Source organism: Melospiza georgiana, chromosome 14 (genome assembly GCF_028018845.1).
Source record: "Melospiza georgiana isolate bMelGeo1 chromosome 14, bMelGeo1.pri, whole genome shotgun sequence".
Taxonomy (NCBI): Eukaryota; Metazoa; Chordata; class Aves; order Passeriformes; family Passerellidae; genus Melospiza; species Melospiza georgiana.
The window spans coordinates 14137536-14165309 of NC_080443.1; the positions used below are offsets into that span (position 1 = coordinate 14137536).

General features: G+C 40.6%; 1 protein-coding gene and 2 non-coding genes across 3 annotated transcripts in view; all 3 read left to right on the plus strand.

The window, feature by feature from the left end:
* Positions 1-27774, plus strand: part of CNOT1 (CCR4-NOT transcription complex subunit 1) — a 56709-nt gene that overhangs the window by 12753 nt on the left and 16182 nt on the right. Inside the window, exons 7-31 of the mRNA XM_058033987.1 lie at positions 18-221; positions 1555-1723; positions 2929-3055; positions 3340-3450; positions 4583-4753; positions 5288-5415; positions 6365-6605; positions 8072-8191; positions 9247-9369; positions 9601-9752; positions 14074-14224; positions 15581-15782; positions 16287-16433; positions 17917-18041; positions 18842-19128; positions 19963-20041; positions 21255-21485; positions 22688-22828; positions 23503-23682; positions 24737-24853; positions 25246-25356; positions 25953-26030; positions 26353-26530; positions 26906-27036; positions 27380-27676. Coding sequence (XP_057889970.1) covers positions 18-221; positions 1555-1723; positions 2929-3055; positions 3340-3450; positions 4583-4753; positions 5288-5415; positions 6365-6605; positions 8072-8191; positions 9247-9369; positions 9601-9752; positions 14074-14224; positions 15581-15782; positions 16287-16433; positions 17917-18041; positions 18842-19128; positions 19963-20041; positions 21255-21485; positions 22688-22828; positions 23503-23682; positions 24737-24853; positions 25246-25356; positions 25953-26030; positions 26353-26530; positions 26906-27036; positions 27380-27676 — 4001 coding nt within the window. The remainder of the gene's footprint in view (positions 1-17; positions 222-1554; positions 1724-2928; positions 3056-3339; positions 3451-4582; positions 4754-5287; positions 5416-6364; positions 6606-8071; positions 8192-9246; positions 9370-9600; positions 9753-14073; positions 14225-15580; positions 15783-16286; positions 16434-17916; positions 18042-18841; positions 19129-19962; positions 20042-21254; positions 21486-22687; positions 22829-23502; positions 23683-24736; positions 24854-25245; positions 25357-25952; positions 26031-26352; positions 26531-26905; positions 27037-27379; positions 27677-27774) is intronic.
* Positions 14545-14680, plus strand: LOC131089653 (small nucleolar RNA SNORA50). Its single transcript, XR_009115258.1, has one exon. It is a non-coding gene; the product is annotated as a small nucleolar RNA SNORA50 (small nucleolar RNA).
* LOC131089652 (small nucleolar RNA SNORA46) lies at positions 24179-24317 on the plus strand. The gene has a single exon (XR_009115257.1). It is a non-coding gene; the product is annotated as a small nucleolar RNA SNORA46 (small nucleolar RNA).

A 27774-nucleotide genomic window follows, 5' to 3' on the forward strand; every position in this document is an offset into this window, starting at 1 on the left:
TCTTCTATTTCCCAAAGCTGCCCAGTTTATCAAACAGAAACTCCCGGATCTTTTGCGCTCTTACATTGACGCAGACGTCAGTGGAAACCAAGAAGGTGGCTTCCAAGATATTGCAATAGAGGTCCTGCACCTTCTCCTCTCCCATCTCCTCTTTGGGCAGAAGGGAGCCTTTGGGGTAGGACAGGAGCAGATTGACGCTTTCCTCAAAACATTACGTAGAGGTAAGTGGTGCTGTTCAGGAAGCCTGACCAGATGCAGACTTTGAGATGAATTTTCATGACTTGCTGTCAGTGCAGAGTGCTGAAGTGATGGGGAGCTTGCTGACTTAGAACTTGATAAATTTTCATAGTTCTAAACTGACAGAAAAGTGCCACTGTTCTGTTTGCTTTCAATGAGCAGTAATGTGATCTGATGTTCTTGAAAAGTTTTGATGAATAAACATTAAGTAAGGGATATTCAAGTGTGTGTTTGCTTGTATGGCATGGTATTTGTGAATCTAACTAAAGCAGCTCAGTGCACTGTAGTTAAAAACCCTCTAACAGTATAAGGAACAAATTTCAAACAGGTGCATTTAAGCATTGCTTTATTATATTAGATGCAGATCTATGAGGAAGCACTAGAACAGTGAGGGGAGGTACTTCTGACTTGAACTCTGGTTCATTTCCTGAAAGCTACCATTGTAGTCTGTTCCTTTCCAAAACCAGTGTTTGCTCTAAACCTGTCACACTAGGGAGGATTTGGACTCAAGATGATAATTGAACTTAACCCACTCCTTCGTTCTGCACAGACCTAGAGGAAGCTACCATTTGTACAAGAGCAAAATATTTGTTCTAAGTTTTTAAATATAGCTTCTTAGTTCATATGTATTTTAATAAAGATCAGTGTATTAGCTTGTGTAATTCCTGACACTTTGCTTTGGGATGTTGAGCACTCTTCTTGGAACAGCCCTGGAGGGTATTGAGATGTTCTATGTCAATGGTGCTGTCTCAGGAAGGCCCCCCCAGAAGGTGGCTTTCCTGCTCCCCACTGTGAGCAGAACTCTGATCCACAGATATGATCCTCTCATTACTCCTCTCTCTTAAACTTTGCCTGCCCGGAAGGAAAAAAATGAGTATTTACTCTTTCTATGTTCAAGTGCCTGGCTTAGTTTTGCTACAGTTCTTAGACTTGGTAGCAGATCCTTTGTTTCCTAATATTTCCTGTGTTGGAGGAGTGGCTTTTGCTGGACTGCTGTATTGTTTCCTGCCCTGTGCTTTTTTTGGATAACTGCTGTTAGTGACAATCTAGTTCTAAACTTACACCAGCACAGCTGCTGGCCTTTTGGGCAGCTACAGAGCTGCTGTGAACCTGCATGAGCCTAGTTTAGTCTACATTCTTCTTCTCTAGGAATATCCCAGTGCCAGGAGAGAACTGAAAATGGGATGGAGGGATGCTGCATCCGTGCCCTCTTGATTTCTGCAGCAGCAGGCTAACTCTAGCACTGCAGTGGAATAATTTTGAATACTCTTTGGCATGCAGCTGATGTTTTGACACTTTGTTACTCTTGCTTTTTAGATTTTCCCCAGGAGCGTTGCCCTGTGGTGCTTGCACCACTTCTCTACCCTGAAAAACGGGACATTCTAATGGACAGGATCCTGCCTGATTCTGGAGGGATAGCCAAAACCATGATGGAGAGTTCTCTGGCAGATTTCATGCAAGAAGTTGGCTATGGCTTTTGTGCAAGGTTTGTAGGAAAATGAAGTTTTCAAGCATGTCACTTTGGGTGGTGGTAGTTTTCTTTCTTGTTTCTTGAGGTAAAAGGTTAAGAGCACTTTAACTACTAAAATAAGTAGAATCTTACCAAGTATTATTTGAATTCTGATTGTATTTTGCTTCCTTCTAATGTGTATTACATGCCTGTAGACACTGTGTGGAATTTTGTCATGGTAAGAAGTGCTACGTAAAAGGATTCACATTGCTTGTGAAGGTTTCATAAGAATTTTGACCCTCACCCTTTCATAAGTGAAAATAAAAGTGTCTGGGTAGACATAAATTCCAGCTAAATCCCACTAGAGTATTGGAGGAACTTACTCTTGCAAAACTTAGCCCTCAGAATGAAGCTAATCTACTTTTTTTGGTAAGAAACATAAGGTAGAAATAAATTATTCTGTATTTTAAGAGAAAGACTATTGATTACTTTGGGAAAGTGATGAAATCTTGAAGGTATTAATATGAGTTTCTGTTTAAACCAAGAAGAAAAAACACCATGTGTTGGAAGATACTGAATTATTTCCTTTGTTAACACATGCCTGTTAATAAAACAGTTTATATACTCATGCTATATAAATCTTCCTAGCCTAGTTATGAAGTATATACAAAATGGAAAAAAAACTGCAAAAAAAGCCTTCAGTTCTGAAGTTGAAACTCAGGCATCTGCTCTTTGTTTTCTCTCTTGTCTGTTTGGAGGTTTTTGCTGGTGCCCTCTGCTCAGGGATGCCATGGTGTGTATCAGGCTGAAGGGCAAATGTTCACAGCCTACTTTTGAAGAGTGCATGTCAGCATTTTGAAATGTGCATTCTCAAAGCCTTGGTTTTGCTTTTAGATAGCAGAAAACTCGAGTCTCTGAAGCTCTGTATCACAGATCAGTAGTGGAAGTGCTTTTAAGCAAGAAGAGTGCTAAACCTACCCTGTGCTTTTGCTGTGACAGAGCATAGTCTGTGAAACATCTCTGTGACATCCCTGTCACTTCAGTACACCTGGCTTTGAACTGGAAACGTGGCACAGTGCATTTCATTGAAATAATTGCACAGATTGTCTAGAATGTTTTCCTCCTTGATTGTCCTGGAATTTTGTTATGTTGGATCATTTGACTAATTGGGCTGAAGTCTTATGTTGTGCTGCAGTGAAACCTGCCTTCCTCTAAGATCTCTGTGTTTTGTTGCATCTTAGTGTTGAAGAATGTCGCAACATAATCATGCAGTTTGGTGTTCGGGAAGTCACGGCTGCCCAGGTTGCCAGGGTTTTGGGGATGATGGCTCGAACTCATTCAGGATTGACGGATGGTATTTCATTACAAGTGAGTGCCTGTTCTCCTGGGGCTTGTAATTCAGCAGAAGGAGTTAAAATGCTGGCCTCTAGGAATTTAACAATTGCTTGTATTATTCAATACTTGTGTTTCTGACTGTTCTGCTCTAAATGTTGTAACACTTGCATGAATGAAAGATCCTCAGTCTTAAACTGATGTCATTACTAGTCTGAACTTCTGTTTGTACCTTTCTAGTGCAGGGAGTTCTGTAGCCAGTGGGTGTTGAGACTGCTTTATTTTTTACTAGTGTTTGATTCAGTGTATTTGACTTGCAGTCTATTTCGGCTCCTGGCAGTGGGATTTGGAGTGATGGCAAAGATAAGAGTGACGGAAGCCAAGCCCATACCTGGAATGTGGAGGTGTTGATTGATGTTCTTAAAGAGCTGGTAAGTCTTGTGAGCATCTTGGTCTTTCATATGGATAAAGCAGGGCATATCTCACTATGATCATAAACCTTTTTAAGCTCCCCAGCAGCCCAAATAGCTTTGAATCTCTCTAGGTGCTTAAATGCTGGGGTTTTTTTCCCTCATGAACAAGAAATTTTTGAGGAATTCTGGGAAATGGAAGCTACTTGAATGGATAGCTTGGGTGCAATTTGAGATTCATTCCACACTGCTGCCATGTATTCCAGCATGTGTTCTCTAAGGGTTTTTGTGTTTCAGTGCATTTATGACAGTGGAAAGTTTTGTGCATCAGAGACCTTGTTTTGGAAAACTTCTTACTGTAGGTATTAGTGATGAAAATGCAAGTATCTTCATAGCTACTCATTCCAAAACTCTTCTTTATTACTTCTTAGGTATGATAGCACTATAGAAATAGGAAGGTTTTTTCCACTGCTTTATGAGCAGCAATTTTTGTAATGAACTCAGTTGCACATGAGTACCATTTCCTTTGCTTGCCTTATATGGGATTTTTTCTGTATGTTCCCTATGCAGAAGTCACTGTTTTGTTTTTCTAAACCTTGGGCCATAAAATAGCTCTGTCTCTGGTGCTCATCTATCTCTGAAATGAGTGGTTTGTGTTCCGTAATGGCCACAGTTTCCTCCAAGCTCCCTCATCAATATTGTTTCATGCTGTTCCTGAAAATACATTGTGTGCTTTACAAGGTCTTGGAGTTTACATTTTGCAAAAGGAGGAGCAAGTTCTGCTTGTCAGCAGATCAGACCCTTCTGGCTTTTATTGGAGGGTGTGGAAGCTTAGGGAAGGAGTAAGTTAATATGCTAAGAGAGGAGTCATATGTTTGGGGTGTTTAAAGAATTGTTAATTAAATGTTTGGAAGGACAGACAGCTACTGTAGTGCTGGGGAAGTGCAATCTCACAGGGTAGTTTAAATCATTAACTTGCATCAAATTCTCACAACTATATAAATACATCTCTTTTTGAGACAAAACCCTTGCTTTCAGCTAAAAGTTGGGTGGATGTTAAGCTGGGTACAATACTGATGAAGAGGGGCTCTTTCAGGACAGTACTGAAGGTGGTAATGTGCAAAGCTCACAATCCTTGTTTGTCTGGTTGCAGAACCCTAGCCTGGACTTCAAAGTAGTGACATATGAATTGGACCATCCAGGATTTCAGATTCGTGATAGCAAGGGCCTGCATATTGTAGTTTTTGGCATCCAGAGAGGGCTGGGCATGGAGGTTTTTCCAGTTAATGCCATATACAGACCTTGGAAGCATGCAGAGGGCCAGGTATGTTTACCAACATTTTTATTCTATCTGTAGAATATTTGCAAAATTCCTGAGTTTCTTGAATGATAAATGGAAATTAGTGGTGTGAATGTTTAGATAATCCTCATTTGAGACCTTGGCCTGTAAGGCACAAGCCTCAGGTGTATTACAGAAGTACCATGTATGATTGACTGCATTGTGTGTGACATGGTCACTTGCTGTGCGCTGTGACCCTGCCTTTGGCCCCAGCAGAGTTCTGGGGTGTAGTGCAGCTGAGCATGGAACTGCTGCTGCATGGCAGTGCTCTGGAGTGCTTACCTGGTTACACTAAAAGGCCACAGTTCCTTGCAAACAAGTATCCTCAGCATGTGTACACCCATCATTCTCCAATTCTAGAAGTGTGGGGTTCAGCCTTGCTTAAAACACACAGTGAAGCTTGGCTCATCCCTGCTGCTTGGTTGATTTGGATCATTCTCAAAATGTGGCACTTGATAAGTGGAAGTAACCCTGGAACTCTAATGTCTAAACTGCTTCTGACATCTTTTGTTATTCCAGCTCTCCTTCATCCAACATTCCCTCATAAACCCTGACATCTTCTGTTTTGCTGACTACCCTTGCCATACTGTTGCCACAGACATCCTGAAAGCACCACCAGAGGATGACAATCGAGAAATTGCTACATGGTAATAAACCTGCTCTCAACTGCTTTTCATACATAGAGTAAGATTAATTGTCTGGTCAAAGGTGGTTTTATCTTCATGCAGCCAGATTTATTGCTGTTGTGTACATACCAGTAGATCAAGCATTAGTATTTGTGACATGTTTGATTGGTGAAACTGTTCACAGTATCAAACTTCCCGTGTACTTCCATAATACCTTGCTTTTGTTGGAGTCTTTGGCTTGTTTAAAGAGTGTCTGCTGATGTGTTTTGGCACATCCTGCAAGCTGAAAGGAGGGGATGGAGAGGATGATTTTGAAACTTAAATCTGTCTTTCCCAGTATGATATTAGAGAAACTTGTATGAAAGAAGTCCTAAAATTTAATTAGTAAATGTATGTGGCTATTGGTGAGTTACTGCATGAAGCTGACTGGTGTGACTTTAAGCTGACCCTTACACCCCTTTATTGGGGCAGCCATGTAGCTTTCAGTACAGATGCTTGCTTCTTTTTCAATTATACCACCCAGAATAGGGAATTAAAGGATGAGGAATGCAAGTAAAAGGGCAATGATTGTTTGTCTGTAAAGCAGGCAAAACAAGTAGAGTCTCTTCACTGACTTCCACAAATGGGGACTCTAAGATGTTTTAAACAGTGTATTCCATTGCTGGAGGTATGTGTCAAGTTCCATTATCCAAGTGACCCAGCTCAAGTTGAATTTCTTCAACATCAGCTTTCAGTTCCATCTTTTCCCTAACATAACTAGGAATTCCTAAGATCTTGAGTTATTTTTTATGGTTTCTTGCAGGCTTAATTGTACATGATAAGAGCTGCGGTGTCAGGTTGTTTGCAGTGGGTGTTGCTTTTTATGTCCTTACAGTTGCTGCCATAAAATACTTGAATCCAGGATCCTGTAAACTTACTGCTTGCTAACTTTGTGGGGGTTGTCTATCTGTTTTTTCTTCTCTTTTGTTAGGAAGAGCCTGGATTTGATTGAGTCTCTGTTACGATTGGCAGAAGTGGGGCAGTATGAGCAGGTGAAGCAGCTCTTCAGTTTTCCTATCAAGCATTGCCCAGATATGCTGGTATTGGCCTTACTGCAGATCAACACGTCCTGGCACACCTTGCGCCATGAACTCATCTCCACCCTCATGCCAATTTTCCTTGGCAACCATCCCAACTCAGCCATCATTTTGCACTATGCATGGCATGGACAGGTAAGGATTTTCACTGTAGTCTGTTCTTGTAACTTGAAAGCTTGTTAAATGGGTTGAACGCTTACAACAATGTTTGTATTGGTTTATGAACTGGTGAGTTTAAAACCCAAGGGGTAAATGATCCATGGTTTATGCAAAGTAATGGGATGTCTCTACCCTGACTTGAAACAAACTGTTATGGTTTGGTTTTCAATAATATTCACTGAGAAAATATTCCTGGAAAAGTACAGAGGCCCAAGTTAAGTTTGGCTTTTTACACCTTTAGCTTTAAACAAAGTTGACCACAGTTTTATTTTAAGAAAAAAGAAAAAAATGCAAAACCAAACAACCCAAAAGAAATGCCCAAATCCCTCACAACAGCATCACCTACCCTGCCCCCTCAACTCTCAACCTCACACATTTAAAGTGTAAAAACTTGAAGTAGTAAGAGGTGAGAAAGTTTAAACCAAAATAATCTCCTTTGTACTTGCCAAAAAGGTGAAAGCTATTCTAGACATAAGGAAATTACCTGCTCCATAAGTTTTCAGAGTCTGGGTGTTTTCTGAAAACTTAGGACTGACTGCTGGGCTTTTTCAAGGAGAGCTTCCATGTAGAGATATGGTAGCAGTGTATGCGAATCCCATACTTCTAATGGATGTTTTGTTTGGTGTGGCCTTCATCATTGTGTGCACTACTAGTTAAATGAAGAGAAATCATGTGAAGTTCAAAGTGGAGGAAGTCTCTGGGGTTGGAGAAAATCTATTAGCAAACATGTTTCCCTGTTCATCTAGAGTAGAGTTAATGGCAAGAAGCTTGACCTCTGAGGTCTTGCTGTGAATGTTTTATATTTTCCTGATGGAAGTCTCTAAATTGAAGGATGGGGGGTAGAATAGATGTGAAGTGCTTTTTGCATGTGGTCTTGAAATGGCAGAAGAGGCAATTTTTCCACAGGGTAGGTCTGAAATCAGGGCACTGAATGATGATTGCCATGGGACGTGGTGCCATTACATGACACTTTTCCTTTAAACAAAACCCTCTTGCTGCCATAAAAATGTTACTGGTGCTGTATTTTGAAATTGCCCCTTTATGAGCAATGATCTAGATACTGTGTTTTCCTTTTTAAAGGTGTGGTACTGAATTTTCACTTCAGGACATCCTGTCAGGCACAACATTTTGTAAATATTTGTGTAGTCTAAAAGTGATTTGCTGTGATAGAGAGGAATTGGTCCTGGACAGTGGTAGGAAAGAGCTGGGGATGTATGTTAGATACATACATACCACTTGCAGTCAGCTACATCATTTACTTGTCGCTCCTGGGTGGTTCAGTTTTGCGTAGAAAGAGTTAAAATCAGAAACAAGTTCTGAAGCTAAAGAGTAAATATGTTTGTATGCTAAGGTTTTTAGTTGTAAAATACCCTGTTGAATGTTCACATAATAGATCCTTTTACTAGAATCATGAAGTACAATCCTAATTTAATTCTCCTCAGGGTCAGTCTCCTTCAATTCGTCAGCTTATCATGCATGCCATGGCAGAATGGTACATGAGAGGGGAGCAGTATGACCAGGCAAAATTGTCACGTATTCTTGATGTGGCGCAAGACTTGAAGGTGAGCTTTTCAAAATACTGCCTTTTTTTTTTTGTCTGGTGCCTTATGCAGACTTGCTCATCTTTTAATAAAAGCTAAGCTTAACTTAGACTAATTTAGTAAGGATTACATTGTTTAGGCATGTCTGAATTTATTTGTGGCTGCTGTCCCTCATCAAAAAAAAAAAAGGCTACGTTCATGTGACTTAAAGTACTCTTCAGCTGAGTTGTGGTATCTGACTCCAGATGCTTCCAGCCTGTCCTATTGTGAGCCCAAGACATTGTACTTGGTATTTGCAGTGGGATTGGTTATCATGGCTTAGCTGACAAGTACTTTGGGAAGCAGCACAGCAGAACTGCTTGCTGTGTGAATGTAGTGTAAATCCAGGGAGAGCTTTGACTGTTTTAACCTTGAATATTATTGAAATGAGAATGTAGGAAATGTCAGATGTTTGTGTGAAGGTGGCACTGCTAAACATAATGGAATGGGGATTTATTGAGAATGCTACTAGTTCTTAGATTTTATACATTGACAAAAGACTGGAAGTTATGACTAACTTCTTTGGGGCCTTTATTGCTTCCTAAAGTTAGGTGCAAAATAATTGGGTGTCTCAAAGTGCAAGAGCACCAGCTGCTGCTTGAAGTCAGTTTTGTTGTAGCAACTGCAGTGTTCAGAGATGACCTCTTGGAGCAGATATATTCCAAGTATCTCTGAAGTGGTTGAGGTCTGTTTGCAGGAAAATGCTAGGTTTTTCTGCTTAGCTTTGTAGCGATATCACTTTGGTATCTCTTGACCACTTGCTGGTGGTTTTTCATATCACAGAGGAATTTAAAACTGTCAGCACAAGGTCACTTCAAAGAAGGTGAAGTCATGATTTCAAATCAGAGCTCTTGCTTATTTGTCTCACAAACAAGCTGTAATTGCAGTTGATAGTACCAGTCTTTGTTGACAAAGAAAGCATAGCAGCATGTCATAATAAGACCTTTACTAAAACATGTATGGGAACTAGAAAGAAAAGAAAGGAGAAAGGGTATCTGTGTGTCTTCACTAGTAGTCTTCTGATTTTCTTTCTTTAGGCCTTGTCAATGCTGCTAAATGGTACTCCATTTGCCTTTGTTATTGACCTTGCTGCACTTGCCTCTCGACGGGAATACCTCAAACTTGACAAATGGCTCACAGATAAAATTCGGGAGCATGGGGTAAAGCAGGATTTTTCTCTCTATTTTTTTACTCTTGTCAGTGACTAACTTAAGTCACTTTAACAATTTTCTAAGTAGCGTTAAAGTTGTCAAAAGTGTCCATAGTCTGATAGTTCAACTTTTTTACTGAACTATAGTAGCTTAGTGCAATTCTTTCCATGGTGCAATTGCCAAGTTTGAAATAGTGTCTTGGATGTGGTTTGGGAGATTAAGATAACTTTTTTTCCTCAGGAACCTTTCATCCAGGCCTGTATGACTTTCTTAAAGAGAAGATGTCCATCTATCCTGGGTGGCCTTGCTCCAGAAAAGGATCAGCCCAAAAGTGCTCAGCTTCCTCCAGAAACCTTGGCAACTATGTTGGCTTGTCTGCAAGCTTGTGCTGGGTAAGAATTACATTGCTTATGCTGTAAGAATAATCCATTTGCAGCTGGCTTTCTGTCACAGCTGGTTTGGAGTTTCATGTGGAGGATGGGGTTAATGAGAGTGTATAAACTTGCAGGGATAGCTGCAGGAGTACATTTAATTTTGCATTGAAGCTTCTGTTGTAGGCTAGATCACGAGAGCTTGAGGATTGTCTTTATCATCAAGCAGGTGAGCTGATCTTGGTGACTGGAGGCTGTCTGGTTAGTCAGATAATCAGTTGTTAATGACTAGATAGATGTAGAGCTGTAATTCAAAGGAATCCAGGCCATGGCTACAGAATGGGACAGCATCTTGGAAAACAGTGGCTTTATAACAGATTTTGTGATTGTGTTAACCAAATGTTTCTGTGTGGTAACTGCTTTGGCACAAAGGACTTATGCCATCCTTATGTGTAGGAGAAAAGTGGGGAATGGTGATTGTGTAATTAAAACTGAAACTAGATGTGTGTAACTTCTTTTGTCTTTGAGACTCAAAGTAGTCAAAGATGGAAAATACTGAACATCTTCTGCAGATCAGATTGTTTAGCTGAAGTCAAAAGAAAAGGGTTTGGATTTGAGAGCTGCTAGAGGCAGGGGTAGGATACAGGACTGATGGAAACTGCAGTTGGACAAATTAGTCTTTAAATGCTATATACACACATAGTAAATGTGACTGAAAGTTGTAAAACATCTGTAGTGTTGTTTCTTAGTGCTGTCAGATCAAAGTGTGTTGAACTGCAGCAATATTTCAGAGGTAATGAGAGGCAGCATAGTGCAATGTGTGAGCTGAGTGACTGGAAGCTGGAGATGGGGCTTGTTGTGCTGCTACATTTTGGCACCAAATGAGGCTGGAGTGTCCAAGTGTGTTACATAATTTGGGGTTCATAGTGTGTCCTTTGGCTTAACCAGTGTGGTCTTGAAAGTGATAAGAAACATCTTTAAAGGTACCCAGGATGATTCATGGCTCTCATGTAGATAGTAGGAAATTAGTACCGACACAGGGTTCCAATAGTGAGTATTGGACCTGAAAGAGAAGGTGAGGTACCTGTAAGACTTTAGGAGAAAAGAAAAGATTTCCTGTTTTCTGCTGAAACCTCTGCAATTGAAGTTCAAAGGCTGTTTCTAAAATAAAATGATCTAGCACATGTTCTGGTCAGAAAAGATAGCTCTTAATTTTCAAGTCAAAGCGCATCTCTTGAGACTGTAGTTCTCAAATGAACTTATATTCCTTCTTTTGCATACTGCAGTGTCTGTGTTTTAGAGGTTTAATAGTTAACTGTAGATTTGAATTGCATCTAATGTCATTGTGTTCTGAATTTTAATGTGTTACCGAGTTTTATTTATTCCATTAATTCCAAACGCCACTAGTTCTCTACTGGCACAATTCTCACAGCCTGTGGTTTCTTTTTATAGCTACTTTTATTCCCTTTTATACAAGAATGTGACCTACTTGCAGTCATTTTCTATTAGTTATTCTCTTTGAGCTTTAGAAAGAAAAAGCTTGGGTTTCTTTCATGAAGCAATTGCTTTGATTAGCTTAGGTTTCAGTCACAAATGGAAGCAGGCGTTGTAAAGACTAGCAGGTTAAAACCACAGTAAATATGAAATACATTTGGGAGGGTAGTTGCATTTCACTAGCTGAAGCCTGCATCTCCTAAATCTATTGGTATAGGAGCCTGCTCTTTAATTAGGCTGTAGTTAGTTCTTGTCTTGTTTTGTGACCTGGGAGACACTTTTTTTTAGCCACCAGGTCCCTGCATGTTCTGAGACTTATTTTTGGTGCAGCTTGTTTATCACTGGTGAGCGCTGCAGTTGTGGCATCATGTAACAGTGAGTCTTCAAAAAGAAATCAGTGTTCCTTCTATTACTGAGTGTTTTTACAGTGAAGTCAGGCTTGGTTGCAGGCACCACAGGCTGACCAACCATGTAATTTATTAACAAAGTGCTTATGAGAAGTCCTTCCCTCGTGGAGCTGCAGTGAGTTGAGAGGGCAGCTGTGCCTTCTCCACATGATGATGTCCAAGGGTGTCAGTGTGGGGAATGGTCATTTCTTATCAGTCCTTGTCTCAAACAGGGAAGGGGCTTCAGTGTACCTGAGCCTCAGGAATGAAAAGACTTGTTCCCACTTTGTAAGGTAGTGTCTGGGGGGAAAAAAGAGCAAGAGAAATGAACATGTGATTCCAGCAAGCTGGAACTTTCCTTACAGTGGCAGTTTTGTTGCTCTAGACTCTGGTCCCTGGCTCTCAGCCCTCCAACTTCATTTGCCTGAAATGCAGACTGGGTTCTTTTGTGGGTTTTGGGTTTGTTGGTTGGTTGGTTTGGGATTTGGGTTTGGTTGCATGTTTGCAACTTGATACAGCAGTGTGTCTCTTGACATGATAAAAAAGTTAACCTTAAGTCTGCCTAGATGGTGGGACAAAACATTAGTGGTTCTTTCCAAAGCACAAATGGCCTAACCAGTCACCATAAATATCCAACTCAGGGATTGTAAGTCTGTCTTTGTCCTCATTCTGAGCTGCCATATTATCTATCTACAGCAAGTTGGAATTAGTTTTGCAAAAGCATGTTGTAGTATTTAAGCATAAAGACTGCAAATTTAACCCCCCCAAAAAGGAGGAGGGCAAAAGACAGAGGTTGGTAACCACATGTGAACTGTAGACTCCCCTGACCCATTCCATGGCTGACTGAAGTGCTGTATGGTCTTGAAATGCCTCCTGCATCAGAAGAAATCCTGTGGTGCATTTCATCTGGTCATACATACATTTAAATGTTGAGATTTCTGAGAGTGACTCAGGTGAGGGAAAATACATACTGTAGATACTGACTCTACTGTGTGCCAAGCTCAGAGCTCTGTCTTCAGGTCTGGTTGCAGTTTCTGAAAAAGAAATCTCTTTGGGGTTTTTTAAAGGTAGATTTCTGATTGCATTTCCATACATTCCCCCCAAGGCCGTTTGTTTTGCAGTGTTTGAAGCAAGGCTCTGGTGAGAGGTTGTCAAGAGTGTAAAGGAGCCAGTTTGTGAAACAGTTATAAACATGTCCATTGCCCTGTATAGAAACCTGGTCACCCATGGTACCCCCCAGATTCCCATCTCTCATGGGGGGAATTTTCCCCACACTCCATAGTGGATCACTGACTCTGGAGAACAGCTGGCTGCCCTTAACTAATTCTGTGTGTCCCATAACAGGATATCTGCCAAAGCTGAAGGCTAATCTTCACCACTTCTGCCTTAATCACCAGCATGGTTCCTTTGTTCTTTTTCTCCTCATCCTAAGAGTTGAGCAGTAAAAGCTTGTGAAAATTGAATTGAAATGAGGAATATTCAGACCATGTTAACAGAACAACCAAGTTGTATTAGGATAGTTGCTCCATTACAGGAAGGAATCTGCAGCTTTAGCTGTCTTCACCAAAGAGGTATAACTAAAGTTCAGGAAAGCATAAATAATTTGCTGTTTTTCCCAAAAGGAAAATGTTAGTATTCTGTTATTATGTCTGTGGTTAGGTAAGTCAGCAACAGAGCTGGCTTTCCTTCCAGTTTGGGAACCTGGCAGTCATACATGGAACACTTTGGAAAGAGGTACTGGCTGCTCTGGGTTGTGCAATGACTTTGTGCCTAAGTTTGAGTTTTCTGATGGTTTTTGGTTATATTTTCCTTGAATAGTTAAATTTCCTGTCTCTGTTTGGGTTTAGTGCCCGTGTGTGAAGCACGTCTTTCAGTCTGTAGACAGATGAGTTTTAGTGAAGCAGGTGGTGGTATTTACATCTTCTTTTTCTGTCTGTCAGTACATAGCCCATGTATCTCATCTTTTAGAGAGACCTTGTGTGTGATGAGATTCAGAATGAGAGTAACCATAAATGGTGAAGTTTTGACACAGGAAGAAGCCTTGAGGGGCAGATTTGAACAAGGGATCACAGAATCACTATCTCTATTTTAATTCCTGAGGCTAAGCTGCTATATAGCCCTTAATGTGGACAGCAGCAGACAAAGGCTCTTCCAGGAGCCATGTGGTCCATATCCCAGCCTTCTGTAAGCTCTTACTTGCTGGTGTAACTGTAAAGGAGTATTTGAATCATCACAAACAAAGTAATAGTCTATTGGAGATTGTTGTAGATATTTAAATATAACTGTTTCTCTTGGGAAATGATCTAAGGCAAGTTTTTCTAATAACAAAATGTAGCTTGTGCTGGGGTTTTGCAACTTCTTTTTGTGAAATATGGCCTCAATTTCTCTAGGAAAATCAAATAAGTTAATGGCCTTATTTTTGTGAATGTTCCGTGGCTCAGTGCTGTCCTTCCCCATCCCAGGAGTGTTTCTCAGGAGCTGTCAGAGACCATCCTCACCATGGTAGCAAACTGCAGTAATGTCATGAACAAGGCTCGGCAGCCCCCGCCTGGAGTCATGCCCAAGGGACGCCCGCCCAGCGCCAGCAGCTTGGATGCCATCTCTCCTGTGCAGGTACCACAGTCACATGCTGCATGTGCAGAAGGTGCTGTTGATTTAGTGCTAGTTCTGCTATACTAGTTGAGCTCTTTCTGCAGGACTATGTCAAACATCATCTGGCTCACGTAGTTTTGTGCTTGCATGTCTTGATAGCTTGCTTGTATGATGGCTGAGGGATGTAGTTCAGAACTGTCTTTGACTTCACTGATGTCTGTAAGAAGTAACTGTGAAGTATTATAGGATGGGAGCACTGAGGAGGGACAGATACTTGGTTTACTTTGAATAACTGAGGCTTTCTTTTAAAGTGCTAAAATTTACTAGGACTTCTGAGAATTAAGCACTGCCTTTGAACCTGATGTGTCTTGTTTGTAGCTTCACGGGCCAAGCCACAGTGCTAGAGCATAAGGACTTGTTATAACTGGGGCTCTTCAGCTCTCAACTGAACTGCTCTTTTAAAAACAAGGTACATTTCAGTTAATCCCTGCCACTCATCATCCCTTCCTCCTCTGGGAGCAACACATTACAGACAGGTTTTGCTTCTAGCAATTACATTCAATGGCAGATTTTTAACTGGTGAAAAGTATTTCACATTAAATAGTGACAATTCAGCATTTAAGACTGACTGAATTGTCAGTAGATTATGTAAACTAAATGCAGACAATGGTTTTCTTGTGAATTGTTGCTTCATTGAAGTTGTTCATCAGATGTACCAAATATCTTGGCATCCTGCTACAAATAACTCATATGAACAAACAGCAGCAATTTTTACTCTGTTGTCATGTTGACTTCTGGGTAGATAATACCATTTTCTGCTGTTCCTAGTCAGTTCTTTAACTTACTGCTTTGGCAAACTGTATTGTGCCTTCCCTCCTATTCATAAACCAGGTCTTAATGTTTTTTATTGTAGATTTCATTCAGGTATTTAGCTGTGAAAAGTTGGCGTAGTAGCGTCCTTCAGACAGTCAAAAATACTCAAGTTTGAAATGAAACAGCTTTCTAAGTCATGAGGTGGGGTCTGAGGTTGCAAACTGCAGAGCATAAACTACTCTAGTACAAAAATCTGCAAGTAGAAGTAAATGCTACTTATTGTAAGCATTTATTATTGTGTTACACTCAGCTACAGACTGTGGAACAGTCAGGCTTTCTGTAGAACCTGTGAGAGAATAGGATTTCATGGGATTGCAGAAGAAAAATAAGAGTGCATTCTGTAGACAAACTGATCTTTTGGGTGACTTCAGAATTTACAGTAACCATGCAGAAGAGCTTTTCTCAGAAATGTTTTGATATGTAGCCGTCTTTGTACAAAACATGGCAAAAATCGTCTGGGTTGTGGTTTATGGATGTCTGTATAATCTTCCTTTCTTCATTCAGATCGACTCGCTTGCAGGAATGGCCTCTCTTAGTTTAGGTGGCTCAGCTGCTCCCCACACCCAGAGCATGCAAGGCTTCCCTCCAAACCTGGGCTCTGCATTCAGCACTCCTCAGTCACCAGCAAAAGCCTTCCCACCTCTTTCCACCCAAAACCAGACAACCGGTTTCAGTGGCATCGGAGGGCTTTCCTCACAGCTTCCAGGTACTGCTCTTCGGTGGAGTGGTTTGTTTGTGACATGGCACAGCTAAGGCACTGTTGTTGCTGTGGTTGGAAATACTGAATGTGACAGCCCACCCCTTAAGGGAGGGTTGGGTGCTTCCTTCCCTTTAAGAGTGGGAAGTCACACTGGACAAACAGCTGTGTCATAGGGAAGGGAGTTACACTCTGATATGGAGTGAGGAGCCCTCACTCCTGGGTCATTGCTGAAACAGTACTTCAGAATGTTGGAGCTGCAATAGGTAAGAGATTTGAGTCAAGAGGATGAGTGTTTTGACAAATATAGCAGCCTTATTTTAGGTTGGGACAGAGATTAAGAACTGCTTATGTTAAAACTGCTTGATATTAGACAGCAATGAGGCTATAAAACTCTGAGTTCTTGGAAATGACAAGTGCTAGGAGGAGTGGTAAGTGGATACTGTGAGGATGCAATGAGATGACCAATTGCTTGTTTTCAGTAAGTGGTCTTACTACAGGCTTGCTTTTCAGTAGGTGGTCTTACTACGGGTAGCCTGACTGGCATAGGAACTGGAGCCCTGGGCCTTCCTGCAGTGAACAATGACCCATTCGTGCAAAGGAAGCTGAGCACATCTGGACTGAACCAGCCTACATTCCAGCAGAGTAAGATGAAACCTTGTAAGTGGTAGTGTTGTCTGTGGCTGTGAAGTGTGACTGTGGTCTGCAGTTAATCTGTGTTTCCTTCAGGGGAAGCTTGGATCTGTAGGTGGTAAATGTTAAAAGTGTGGCTCTTGTATTATTATATTAGTCTGGAAAAGATGCTTCCAAATATGTATCCTAATAGCTTGCCAAATGTCTGGGGGTGGGAGGATGTTAAAAAAGGACCCATTAGCATAAAAATATAATGTGCTATGGGTTTGCATAGTGTGTTTGTATTACAGTGTCCTGAGTGGGTCACTGGAGGTGAGAGAGAGACGAGAATCTTGTTTCTTGATCAGAAGGCTGGATTTATTGATATATGATATATGATACATTATGACTATACTAAATAGAATAAAGAGAGAAGTTGCAGATGCTTGCTAGGCTAAGAAGAAAGAAAGAATCTATAACAAAGTTGTGTCCAGGATCTCTGTCCCTAGCTTGCACTTGTGATTGGCCCTTAATTATAAACATGGGAACATGAGCCAATCAAGGTGCATCCCATTGCAATCCACAGCAGCGGATAACAATTGTTTACATTCTCTTTCTGGGGGCCCTCAGCTTCCCAGAAAATGCAGAAATCTGAAAGAAAGGATTTCTGTGAAAAAATGTCTGCGACGTGTTTGTCCTTTCTCTGCTGTACTGTGTTTTGAACAAAAGTGTTGTCCTGCTCTGTATGTGCGAGGTACCAGGGTGTTTTTTGTTCTGTTTATAACAAGGTTAAATCTGGGTAAGGAGCTGTTGCAGCAGAGAACTTGACAGGTGAAGCAGTGACATAGACTGCAACGTTGGATACAAATAAGACAAAAAGCTGGTGGAAAGATAGTTTTTGAAAGGAACAATCGGGTTCATAACACTAAGCCATTATCCTTAAATAATTTATGCCTCTGCAGCATGCTCACAGTGAGATGCTGAAGCAGTCAAATGCACAGGAAGCACAGCCATATGCTAAACCTTCCACATTGCTGTTACAGAGGAGCCATTTGCAATAACAGCAGTTACCTGTCTTTACAGATGGACAGTGGAGGTGGCTGTAGTCACCATTGCTTTCTATTCTGGGTCTTGAGCATTCAATAGAAACTTGTTGGAAGCTCACTGGCTGGCCTGAAAGTTTGTGTGGAAGTTTGTGTGCATGTTCGTGTTGTGTGGCATGCTTTATTGTAGACTGTTCTGCATTCAGTTACTTAGTTGTCACCTGAGGTTAGCTTGGGATGCACTGGGTTCTAGGAGTAGAGCACTGTGAGGTTAATGCTATCTTAGGATGCAGTTTTTTTAATAAATATAGCATATTGAAAACAGGTTTTTAAATAGCAGTTCCTGTATACTGGGAAGGTTAAATATCCTGCTCTTCAGAAGAACTAGCAGTTCTTTATAGATTGGTGGAAGAGTTGAAAAGGACTAAGTGAAATCCTGACTGTCTGAAGTTGTCCTGAGTATGATACCTGTTACTTTTTTTTAACAGCTGACTTATCTCAGGTGTGGCCAGAGGCTAATCAGCACTTTAGCAAAGAAATAGATGATGAGGCAAACAGCTACTTCCAGCGTATTTACAACCATCCACCACACCCAACCATGTCTGTGGATGAGGTGAGTTCCCTTCTGTAGCAGTTACAGCACCTGTCCAGAAACTGGCAATAAAGTGGATCATAATTATTCCTTCATGTATTACTTTTAGTGGGAAATAATAAAGGGCTCGTGGTGGATGCTGCAGCATTGCTTTTTTACTTGGTTGAAGTTGTTTTCACAGTAAGCTTGCAGTTGTTCATTACATTCAGCTTTGACTTGTCTGGATTGAAGATTTCAGATGTCTAATTAACACTCCCAAAATGCTGCTAAGTGGGAAGGGTTCTGTGTGGTGTGGAAGCTTTTTTGTTTAAAATAAGTGCTAAAGAGTGCCTTTAAATAGTCTGTATAAATTATCTTAAATGTATTTGGTTTTAAACTATGTAAAAATGACTACAAGATCTAGATATATAAAAGTGTCACAAGTTCTACCTTCTGAGCTTTTGATAATTATTTTTGTTAGTCTCTATGAGAGTAATTATTGGTCTGATGTACTTACTCTTTGAAGTACTTCAAATTTAATATATTTGCACAGTCATAAATTATGGAAGACACAACATTAATTTTAATTTTTCTAATTTGAAAGTAATGGCGTAGGCGGTCACAAAAAAGTTTTGTGTGAAGACAGTTGCTTAAAAGGGAACTAAAGTCTGAAGAGGAAGCTGGTTGTAGTGATGTAGTGTCTGCTGTCTAAAATGAAGCAGTTAGTTGTGGTTGTGGTAGCACAACGTACCTTAGTAGTTGCAAACACTCATGAAACATGAACATGGGAAAGGGCTGAAATAAAGCAAATCCGTTGCTGACAATTCCCAATTTCTTTGCAGGTCTTGGAAATGCTGCAGAGGTTTAAGGACTCCAACATTAAACGGGAACGAGAAGTGTTTAACTGCATGCTGAGGAACTTGTTTGAGGAATATCGGTTCTTCCCGCAGTACCCAGACAAGGAGCTGCACATCACAGCCTGTCTCTTCGGGGGCATCATCGAGAAAGGACTGGTTACTTACATGGCACTGGGCCTGGCCCTGCGCTATGTTCTTGAAGCCTTACGAAAGCCTTTTGCATCCAAAATGTACTATTTTGGTATTGCTGCACTAGATAGATTTAAAAATAGGTGAGTGTGGGTTTGGTACACTTCTAATAGTGCCTGAATTGTCTTATGAACCTTGAACCTGCTCTAATCGTGCAGTACAAGATTGCTCAGCTTTGGGATTTCTTCAAAGATACACTGATTTGAAACAATGTGTGAATGTGCTATTATAGGGTGACCTTTCTAAATCAAAATGTTCAGTGTGATACCTGTATAAATGTGGGACAAACTGAGATGCTGAAATTACTTAGACTCTGTAAAAATCAGTGGTGTTGAGTTAGATGAAGTAACTAACAGCTTGTTAGACATGGGGTGAATGTAATTACTCTTCACAGATGCTTTCCAGTGGAGTGCCATTTGCACTGTTCATTACTGAAGGATTGACTGAGAGATGAGCTCTAGAATTTTGCTTTTACACAGAAAAGTATGACTAAGTAATCTCAGAAAAAGTTCTTTCTCAAAACTTCTTATGAATTGCAGATAGAGAAGATTCTGGGTGTGAGGTGTGCTCTGGTTTGCTGTTTAAAATGCATTGAACCAGACTACCAATAACTTACCCAGTAATCTTGAAGCAAACACTGGATATAAATGCAATTGTGTACTAGGTCAGAAGTACAGAGATGTAGGAAAAGGTGAGTTGCTGTGAATAAATCTTTAATGTTAAATTAATTATTTAAAAATAGATTGCAACAAAAAATATTTTGTAGGAAATGCTTTCTTTATAGCACATCTGCTGTAAGGAGTCCAGAAGTAATTCTGTGGTGCAGAATGGGAATGACACACATGATAGTTGTTTCTCTCTAATACTGTTTGTGATGTGGGCTTATGCTTCTGACTAATGCATGTTTTGTCTTACAGATTGAAGGACTATCCCCAGTATTGTCAGCACTTGGCTTCTATTAGTCACTTTATACAGTTCCCACATCATTTACAGGAGGTGAGTGTGTCTGTAAGCAGCACTAACTTTCTATGGTGTTAAATTCTTTAGAGCAAATTTGTGTTTTCCTTTGGAAAAGCAGTCTCATCTGTGGTGATTTTAGACCATGTTACATCCACAGAATCAAATGCCTTTTCTTAAAGGTTTTGCTCTGGGGTAGGGTGGGCAGGTGAAGGTGCCTTTGCTTCCATAAATCTGTTTGGGTTGTTTATGTTGAAACAGCTACCTGAATGTAACTGTATAATCAACCAATGCATGCATGTCCATACATGAAACTTTTAAAGTGCCTCAGTGTATTCATATTCCAGTCTCTTAAAGATTTGGAGTTTTAGTGTAAAATTGAGGTCATTCAACTGGCTTTATGCACTTTCATACTTAGACCTGATAAAATAATCCAGGAAAAATTTCTTTCCTGAAGGTCTGAGAGCCATGGGACTACCTGGTTGTCCAAAACAGTGTTCATCACATGGTGTCTGCCTTGAATGTGCTTTATTGGTAGAAATACAGAAAAACTGATCCCAGTGGCAGAGCTTAAGAGCATGAGCTAATTAAGGAAAAATGTTTGGCTCACCATTAAGGTAGAGGCTTCACCCGAAGCTGCAAAGTCCAGTAGGCAGTCTTGGTTTCACTAACAGCTTTTAGACTGTACCCCTTAAATGACAGTCTGATTTTTGCAGTTCGTGGGGAAATGTATAGCAGTGGGGGAGAAACTAATTTTCTACTATGGAACTATTTCAGAAGATCTAAAAGTTGGCTATTTCTGAACTGTGGTTTTGCTTATTAATGGTTAGCTGCAGAGTCCTTGCAGAAGACTTCTTACCTGCTTTGTAGCCTGCTTCTTGATATTCACACGTTGTTCTTAGGCTCTTTCTCCTCTTTTGTTCTGCTCTTCTAGGCTTGAAGAGATAGAGATGGAGTTTTTGGAGTTTAGGTACTGCTCTGTGAAATATTAAGCATGTTAGGTCTTGTGATGCTTGACATCAGTTTGTTGAGGCCAGAGGCAGAGCTTGAGGCTCCTCTGTAGTAAGAAAGTCCATAGTGACAGGATGTGCTTTATCAGGATATACAGTTGTATTTAGAGATTCCTTTATGGCAATACTGTCAAATATTTTAATGATTGTTAGCAAACCTTTATAGTGCTCATGCTGAAAATCAGCCTATAGATCTGTTGCTGCATGTGAAATTTTGAATGTGCTTGTTCTCCCTATTTTAGTACATAGAGTATGGACAGCAATCCAGAGATCCTCCTGTGAAGATGCAGGGTTCAATCACCACCCCTGGAAGTATTGCACTTGCCCAGGCTCAGGCCCAGGCCCAGGTTCCAGCAAAAGCTCCTCTTGCTGGCCAAGTCAGCACTATAGTGACCACCTCAACCACCACCACCGTGGCAAAAACCATTACCATCACCCGACCAACTGGAGTCAGCTTCAAGAAAGATGTGCCGGTGAGCTTTGTGGCATGGTGCCCTTCCCAGAGGGGCAGATGCTGCTCTGGACCAAGTACATACAGACAGAATCAGTTTTAATTTGTGTACTACAGATTTTCAAAATGTGATCCTTATTTTTGATTTAAAACATATAACCTTTTAAAGCATGGCCAACATTTTTGTAGAGAGAAGGCATTTTTCGCCATCAAACCCCCCAATTACTTTGCGGTCAAGTTGAAATGTGTTCCTGAGACTGTAATTATAAAGACAATTACAGGAACATCATTTCTCTTAATGACTTGCAACAAGACTCTTAAAATAGTTGGCAGCTTCTATTCTGCTTGGGACTTAAGAACACTTACTGCACCCATGTGACACAGTTCTAACTGCATTAGGTTTTTCACGTCTTTGGTACTTGTGTAAACAACTCTGAAGCTTGTCAGAGTTATTACAGGGTTGGCAGATAGATAGAATTGGCTATTGCACAGAAAGTCTTTCTGCCTGGGACTTCTTTGACTAGGTCTCTTTAAAGAAAGCAAAAGCCAAACACAGTTGAAAGTGTGAACACACTTGGGGGGACAGTCTTTAGTGTAGCTATTAATGTCTTTCACACCTGATTACATAATGTAGAAACTTGTTACTTTGAGGTGTTTGTTTTCCCATTTAAACTCCAGTCAGGATTGATACTGAAAACTGCATCACCTTTTCCCTTAATTGCAATGTACCAGGTGCTAAACCCTGGGGTCCAGACCTGCAGCTACAGGGACCAGGATCACACTCTGTTGACTTAAGCTGGCAGCTCAGAATGAGAACCTGGTCTCAGAATGAACCTCTGGGATTTCTCCTTCCCAAATCAGCACTGAAGTGCTCCTGGAGCCTCCCTTCTGTGTTAAGTGCTGCTCCCTATTGTGTTATGATTTTTCTCCAAGCTATATTTGTACACAGGCTTAGAGGCCTAAAGGGTGCCATTGCAGTGGCACCTATTCTATGTGCACGTAGAGGCTTTTTCTGCAGCAGCATTCTTCTGCTGAGTATTGATCATCATTTTCAGAATAAAAAAATCACTTGACTCCTTCGGACTACTGCTGAAAATGAATCTGAGACAGTAGATGTCCCCTGATAAAGCTCAATTCTATTTTTGCTTGACAGTACAGAGCAAAAGTTTATTTTGATGTCACCTCTAGGTATTGTTTATGCTTAACTTCTTGTTCTCTTTCCAGCCTTCCATTAATACTACCAACATTGATACGCTGTTAGTAGCAACAGATCAGACAGAGAGGATTGTGGAACCTCCAGAGAATGTCCAGGAAAAAATTGCTTTCATCTTCAATAATCTGTCTCAGTCAAATATGACACAGAAGGCAAGTATTAAAGAATGCTAGTAAAAATAATTTTTATACTCTTAATCCTTTTTTTATATATTCATTTTTAAGTGTGGGCTGATGATACTTCTACAAAATTCTAACTTGAAAAACTTCACAAGGGAGCACACTGTAAAGAATTTATCATTTCCAGCACTTTGTGCTTAAACATCTTTGGAGAGAAAATTTTCCAGGGAGAGTAGAGATGGTTAGAAGATACTGTTCCTTATCTTAAATAAACAGTCACATCATAAATGGACTGAGTAACATTAAATGTAGCTAGGTTAAGCTCTGGTATTCAGAAATTAAGGGAATTTTTCAGAACTAGTTGAGGTGTACAGTCCTGTGCCACCTGTGCTGTTGTCTTGTGGATGGATGGCTTGAACTTGTAAAGTGACAACATTTATTTCCAGTTGTCTGGTGAAAAGCTGGGAAGTGAAGGAGAGGTGAATTGTTATACCTTGCTGATTTCATGCTTGAGTCCTTACTGGTTGACCAGATCTTTGGATAATGAGACACTGACTTCAGCTACTTATCTTTTTGTAGAAAAACAGCCTTAGTGTTAGAAGCAGTTGACTGACCATGAACTGTATGTTGGTCAGAGCTGATCTCAGAAGGTTTTGATTATCTTTTCATCTGTTCTGTGATGTGCTTTGTCTTTGGTTTGAGCACAGGTGGAAGAACTGAAGGAAACAGTGAAAGAAGAGTTCATGCCTTGGGTATCACAGTATCTTGTGATGAAAAGAGTCAGTATTGAGCCTAACTTTCACAGCTTGTATTCAAACTTCCTTGACACACTTAAGAATCCAGAGTTTAATAAAATGGTTCTGAATGAAACCTACAGAAATATCAAGGTGAGTAGTGCAAGTTTTCTAAAGGCAGCACAGGAATGTGCTGTTCTCCTCATGCTGTTTGTTTGTGTGGTGCTGATTCTCAAATACAGAATATCATTCAAAAATATTATTTCTAGCTTACCAGTAAACTTACAGATTATCTTTAGGAATACTAGGATTCTTTTCAGTTTGGAACATATGAAACACTTAAATTCTGTAATAGGAGGGCAAATATGCATTTGAATTAATTTATGTAGGTGGACTTCAAAGTTGTGTGAGGTTTGCAAATTGTAACCCAAGGGAAAATTGATTATGGTCCAGTTGTTTTCTGTGGAGGAAAGTGCAAAGATAGAAAATGACACTCTGCTCTTTTGGCCCAAGAGGAATGGAGGGGAACTGTGTGTTTAGAAAATGGGGGTGTAAAAGCCAAAATTTATTGGAGGGCTAAGATAATGTGGGTGGGAGGAGGAAGCAACGGCCCAAAAGTGATGACCAGATGAAACAAGGTTGTAAAGAATGCACTATTTTTAAACCTGTTGGTGGAATTTCCTGACCACCGTGGGTTACGCTGTAGTGCAAAAGCATCTCCTGGCTCTTGAGAATTCAGCTGACCCTGCTCTGTTCAGCTGATGCTCCTCTGGAGTTAAGGAACACAACTAACAGCAGAATGCTTGTTTTATGATTGGTGACATGATTTATGTTTTGACATGACAATGAGATGGTTTCCCTGGAAGGTTAAACTGTAGCCTTCAGGTCTGTGATGAAGCATTTAGAGGAAGCACAAGTTACACTCAGCTCTGGGAGTAGTTGTAGCAGTCTCAACAGAGTAAATGGTAAGGTCTGGGAAAACATAATACTCTTTTTTTGATCCTTTTAAAGAAAGGAATTCTGTACTCATTACAGAATTCTACAGAGTGCTGCCTTCAAGTGAAAACTGTTCAAGTATCTTTGTAATGTGACTGAAGCTCAGAACTTAATGTTCTAAAACTTTGCATTCATTCAGATCAGCTGTTGGATTTGGAGTCTGGTTATCTTCTGCTTGCTGCTTGAGATGCTTCTTTTTATTCTTTGTTAGGTGCTATTGACATCAGATAAAGCTGCAGCCAACTTCTCAGACCGTTCCTTGTTGAAGAACCTTGGTCACTGGCTGGGAATGATAACAATGGCTAAAAATAAGCCCATCTTGCACACGGTGAGCTTCTGTCTTTGCAGATTGCCTTGGCATGAATTGGTATGCTGTTATGCAGTAGCATAGGCTATTTGGGAAATCTTACCACCTTTCTGGTGCCTCTTTTATGTGCCAAATTCAAAGTATGACTCCAGAGTTGGTTATTTAACGCTTCTAAATATTTTTTTTACATCAGAAAAGTTAATAGCTAAATTTATTTTGGCAAAAGCTTGTTAATCCATATAAAAATGTGGATGTATAAGTCTTTGTTCAAAAGTAACTGCTGCTTAGCAGTCTGTAAAATTCAAGGGCTATCTTGGCTGAGCCTTGCCTGAAAAGGTAGTAGTGTATTAGTGGAATTGTGCAGTGTGTTTGCTATTTTCTCTACCTTCATTCCCACTTCAATTGTTTTTCAGGATTTGGATGTGAAGTCACTACTACTGGAAGCATATGTTAAGGGACAGCAGGAATTGCTTTATGTAGTGCCATTTGTTGCCAAAGTCTTAGAATCCAGTGTCAGGAGTGTGGTAAGTGTCTTTGTACGGACAGAATTATTGCTCAAATGGCAAAATATTGTAGGAAGTAATCAGCTTTTGTCACAAAATGAAAACTGATTGAATTCAGTGGAGAGAAATAAAAGGGATATAAAGGCATAAAGTCAAGGAGTGCTCCTTGTGTGGAGGGAAAGTACATAGCCATGCATTTTTAATAGGTGGTATTAGCTGAAATGTACTGTGGTATCCCTGGACAGAACTCCATTGAGAAATGGAAGGAAGCCATTGAAGAGATTCTGGGATGTATTTATTCCTAGTTTGTTTTTGTTTGTTTTCCTCCCAAACACTTTGATCCTGATCAGCTTGTTGGTTCTGCTTGACATAGAGCTGATCTTTCAAGAAGGACCAGGTCATTGTGTTTCCACTTAAGTCCCTAATGTATTTCTAGTTATACTGAATCACTGGAATAATTATTACTAAAATACTAAATTCTACTCTAATCACAGCTGTACAAAGGTTTTCATGGCTGTATGCACATATAGCTGCTTGTGTTCCAAACATTTCCAGTCATAAACTATCCAGATGATTCAAGAAGTTTCTGTAATCCTGCTCTCTTCTTTCTCTTGTAGGTCTTCAGGCCTCCAAACCCATGGACAATGGCCATTATGAATGTTTTAGCTGAGCTACATCAGGAACATGATCTAAAAGTAAATTACTGGATTTTTTCTGTAACTTCTGAGTAAGGTTTTATTGAGATACTACTCAAGAAGGATGTTGTGAAGGACTAAGCAGCAGTCCTCCTCACTGCTTTAGCATGGGGAGATTACTTGGGAATTGCTTAATTTGGTAGAACTTGGATGAAACTCTTCTCCATGAGGTCAGCATCAAGATAGTTGTCTAATCCTCAGTCATTGTTGGTCTCTGAAAGGGATGGCATTAGAATGGGGAGTTGGGGAGTCAGGTGGCTCAGTCAGTAGATGTTTTGGGTATTTTCCTTGTGACATGACCTAAACTAGAGTTGTTTTGCAGTTGAATCTGAAGTTTGAGATTGAGGTGCTCTGCAAGAATCTTGCGCTAGACATCAATGAGCTGAAACCTGGAAGCCTCCTGAAAGATAAGGACCGTCTGAAAAATCTGAATGAGCAGCTGTCTGCCCCAAAGAAGGATGTGAAGCAGCCAGAAGAGCTACCACCCATCACAACAACTAGTAAGTACATCTCATAGATTCCAGAACAGCACTGTTCAAGTTCAAATAAGACAAGTTTTGCTATCACAAAATAAAATATGAAGCTACATATGCTATTGTAATATTCCTGAGTGCTTGGGAGCACTTTGGTAGTTTTGTAAGAAACAGGTCTACAGAGTTTGGAGATGGGAAGGGGATGGAAGCCATTATGAGGACTAATTCTGTATTATGTATTAAGTTGCTTGGTAAGTTTAGGAGGTTTCATGATCAAACTGCAAACTTTATATTTCTAAGTTGTTTCTTGGTTTAAATAAGAATTATATACTTGTTTTATAAGCAGTTGCTTTTCACTGTGATTTCGTAGTGTCTCAGTACAAACCTACTTGTGTTCTCCAGCTGCTTCTACAACCCCAGCTACCAGCACCACTTGTACAGCCACAGTTCCTCCACAGCCCCAGTACAGCTACCATGACATCAACGTCTATTCTTTAGGAGGCTTGGCTCCACACATTACCTTAAATCCAACGGTAAGTTTCAGAGCTGATTTAGTTTGCTGTCTTACAGCCAGGGTTGATGCAGATCTCAGCTGGTGGGAGCTATCAGTATAGAAGGAGCCTCCGTGCTCCTTTTGTCCAGTTATCAGCTCACCTCTTAAGTCAATCTCTGCATTGTTAGTCAGCTGCAACTTGCTTAGAAAAATAATAATTTGTTCTGGTTTCAGATTTATCAAATACTGTAACAGCTGCATGGGGAACATAGGAGTGCTGCACACACTATGACCAGTGCACTTATGAGTGATTGAGAAAATGCAGGTGTGGGGGGTAGGGATTCCAGTGTACCTCATTGTCTCCCCTGTCCCCTGCCCTGCAGATCCCGCTGTTCCAAGCGCACCCGCAGCTGAAGCAGTGTGTGCGGCAGGCCATCGAGCGGGCGGTGCAGGACCTCGTGCATCCCGTGGTGGACAGGTCCATCAAGATTGCCATGACCACCTGTGAGCAGATAGTCAGGAAGGACTTTGCCCTGGATTCCGAGGAGTCCCGGATGCGTGTGGCCGCTCACCACATGATGAGGAACCTGACTGCTGGCATGGCCATGATCACCTGCAGGGAGCCTTTGCTGATGAGCATAGCTACCAACTTGAAAAATAGCTTTGCTACTGCACTGAGGGTAAGAGCCCCATCATTTGGAGTTTATATCCAACTTCGGGGACTGTAGGCATCCAGCATTCGTAAATCAGTTCTGTACAATGTAGACTTGTTAATTAA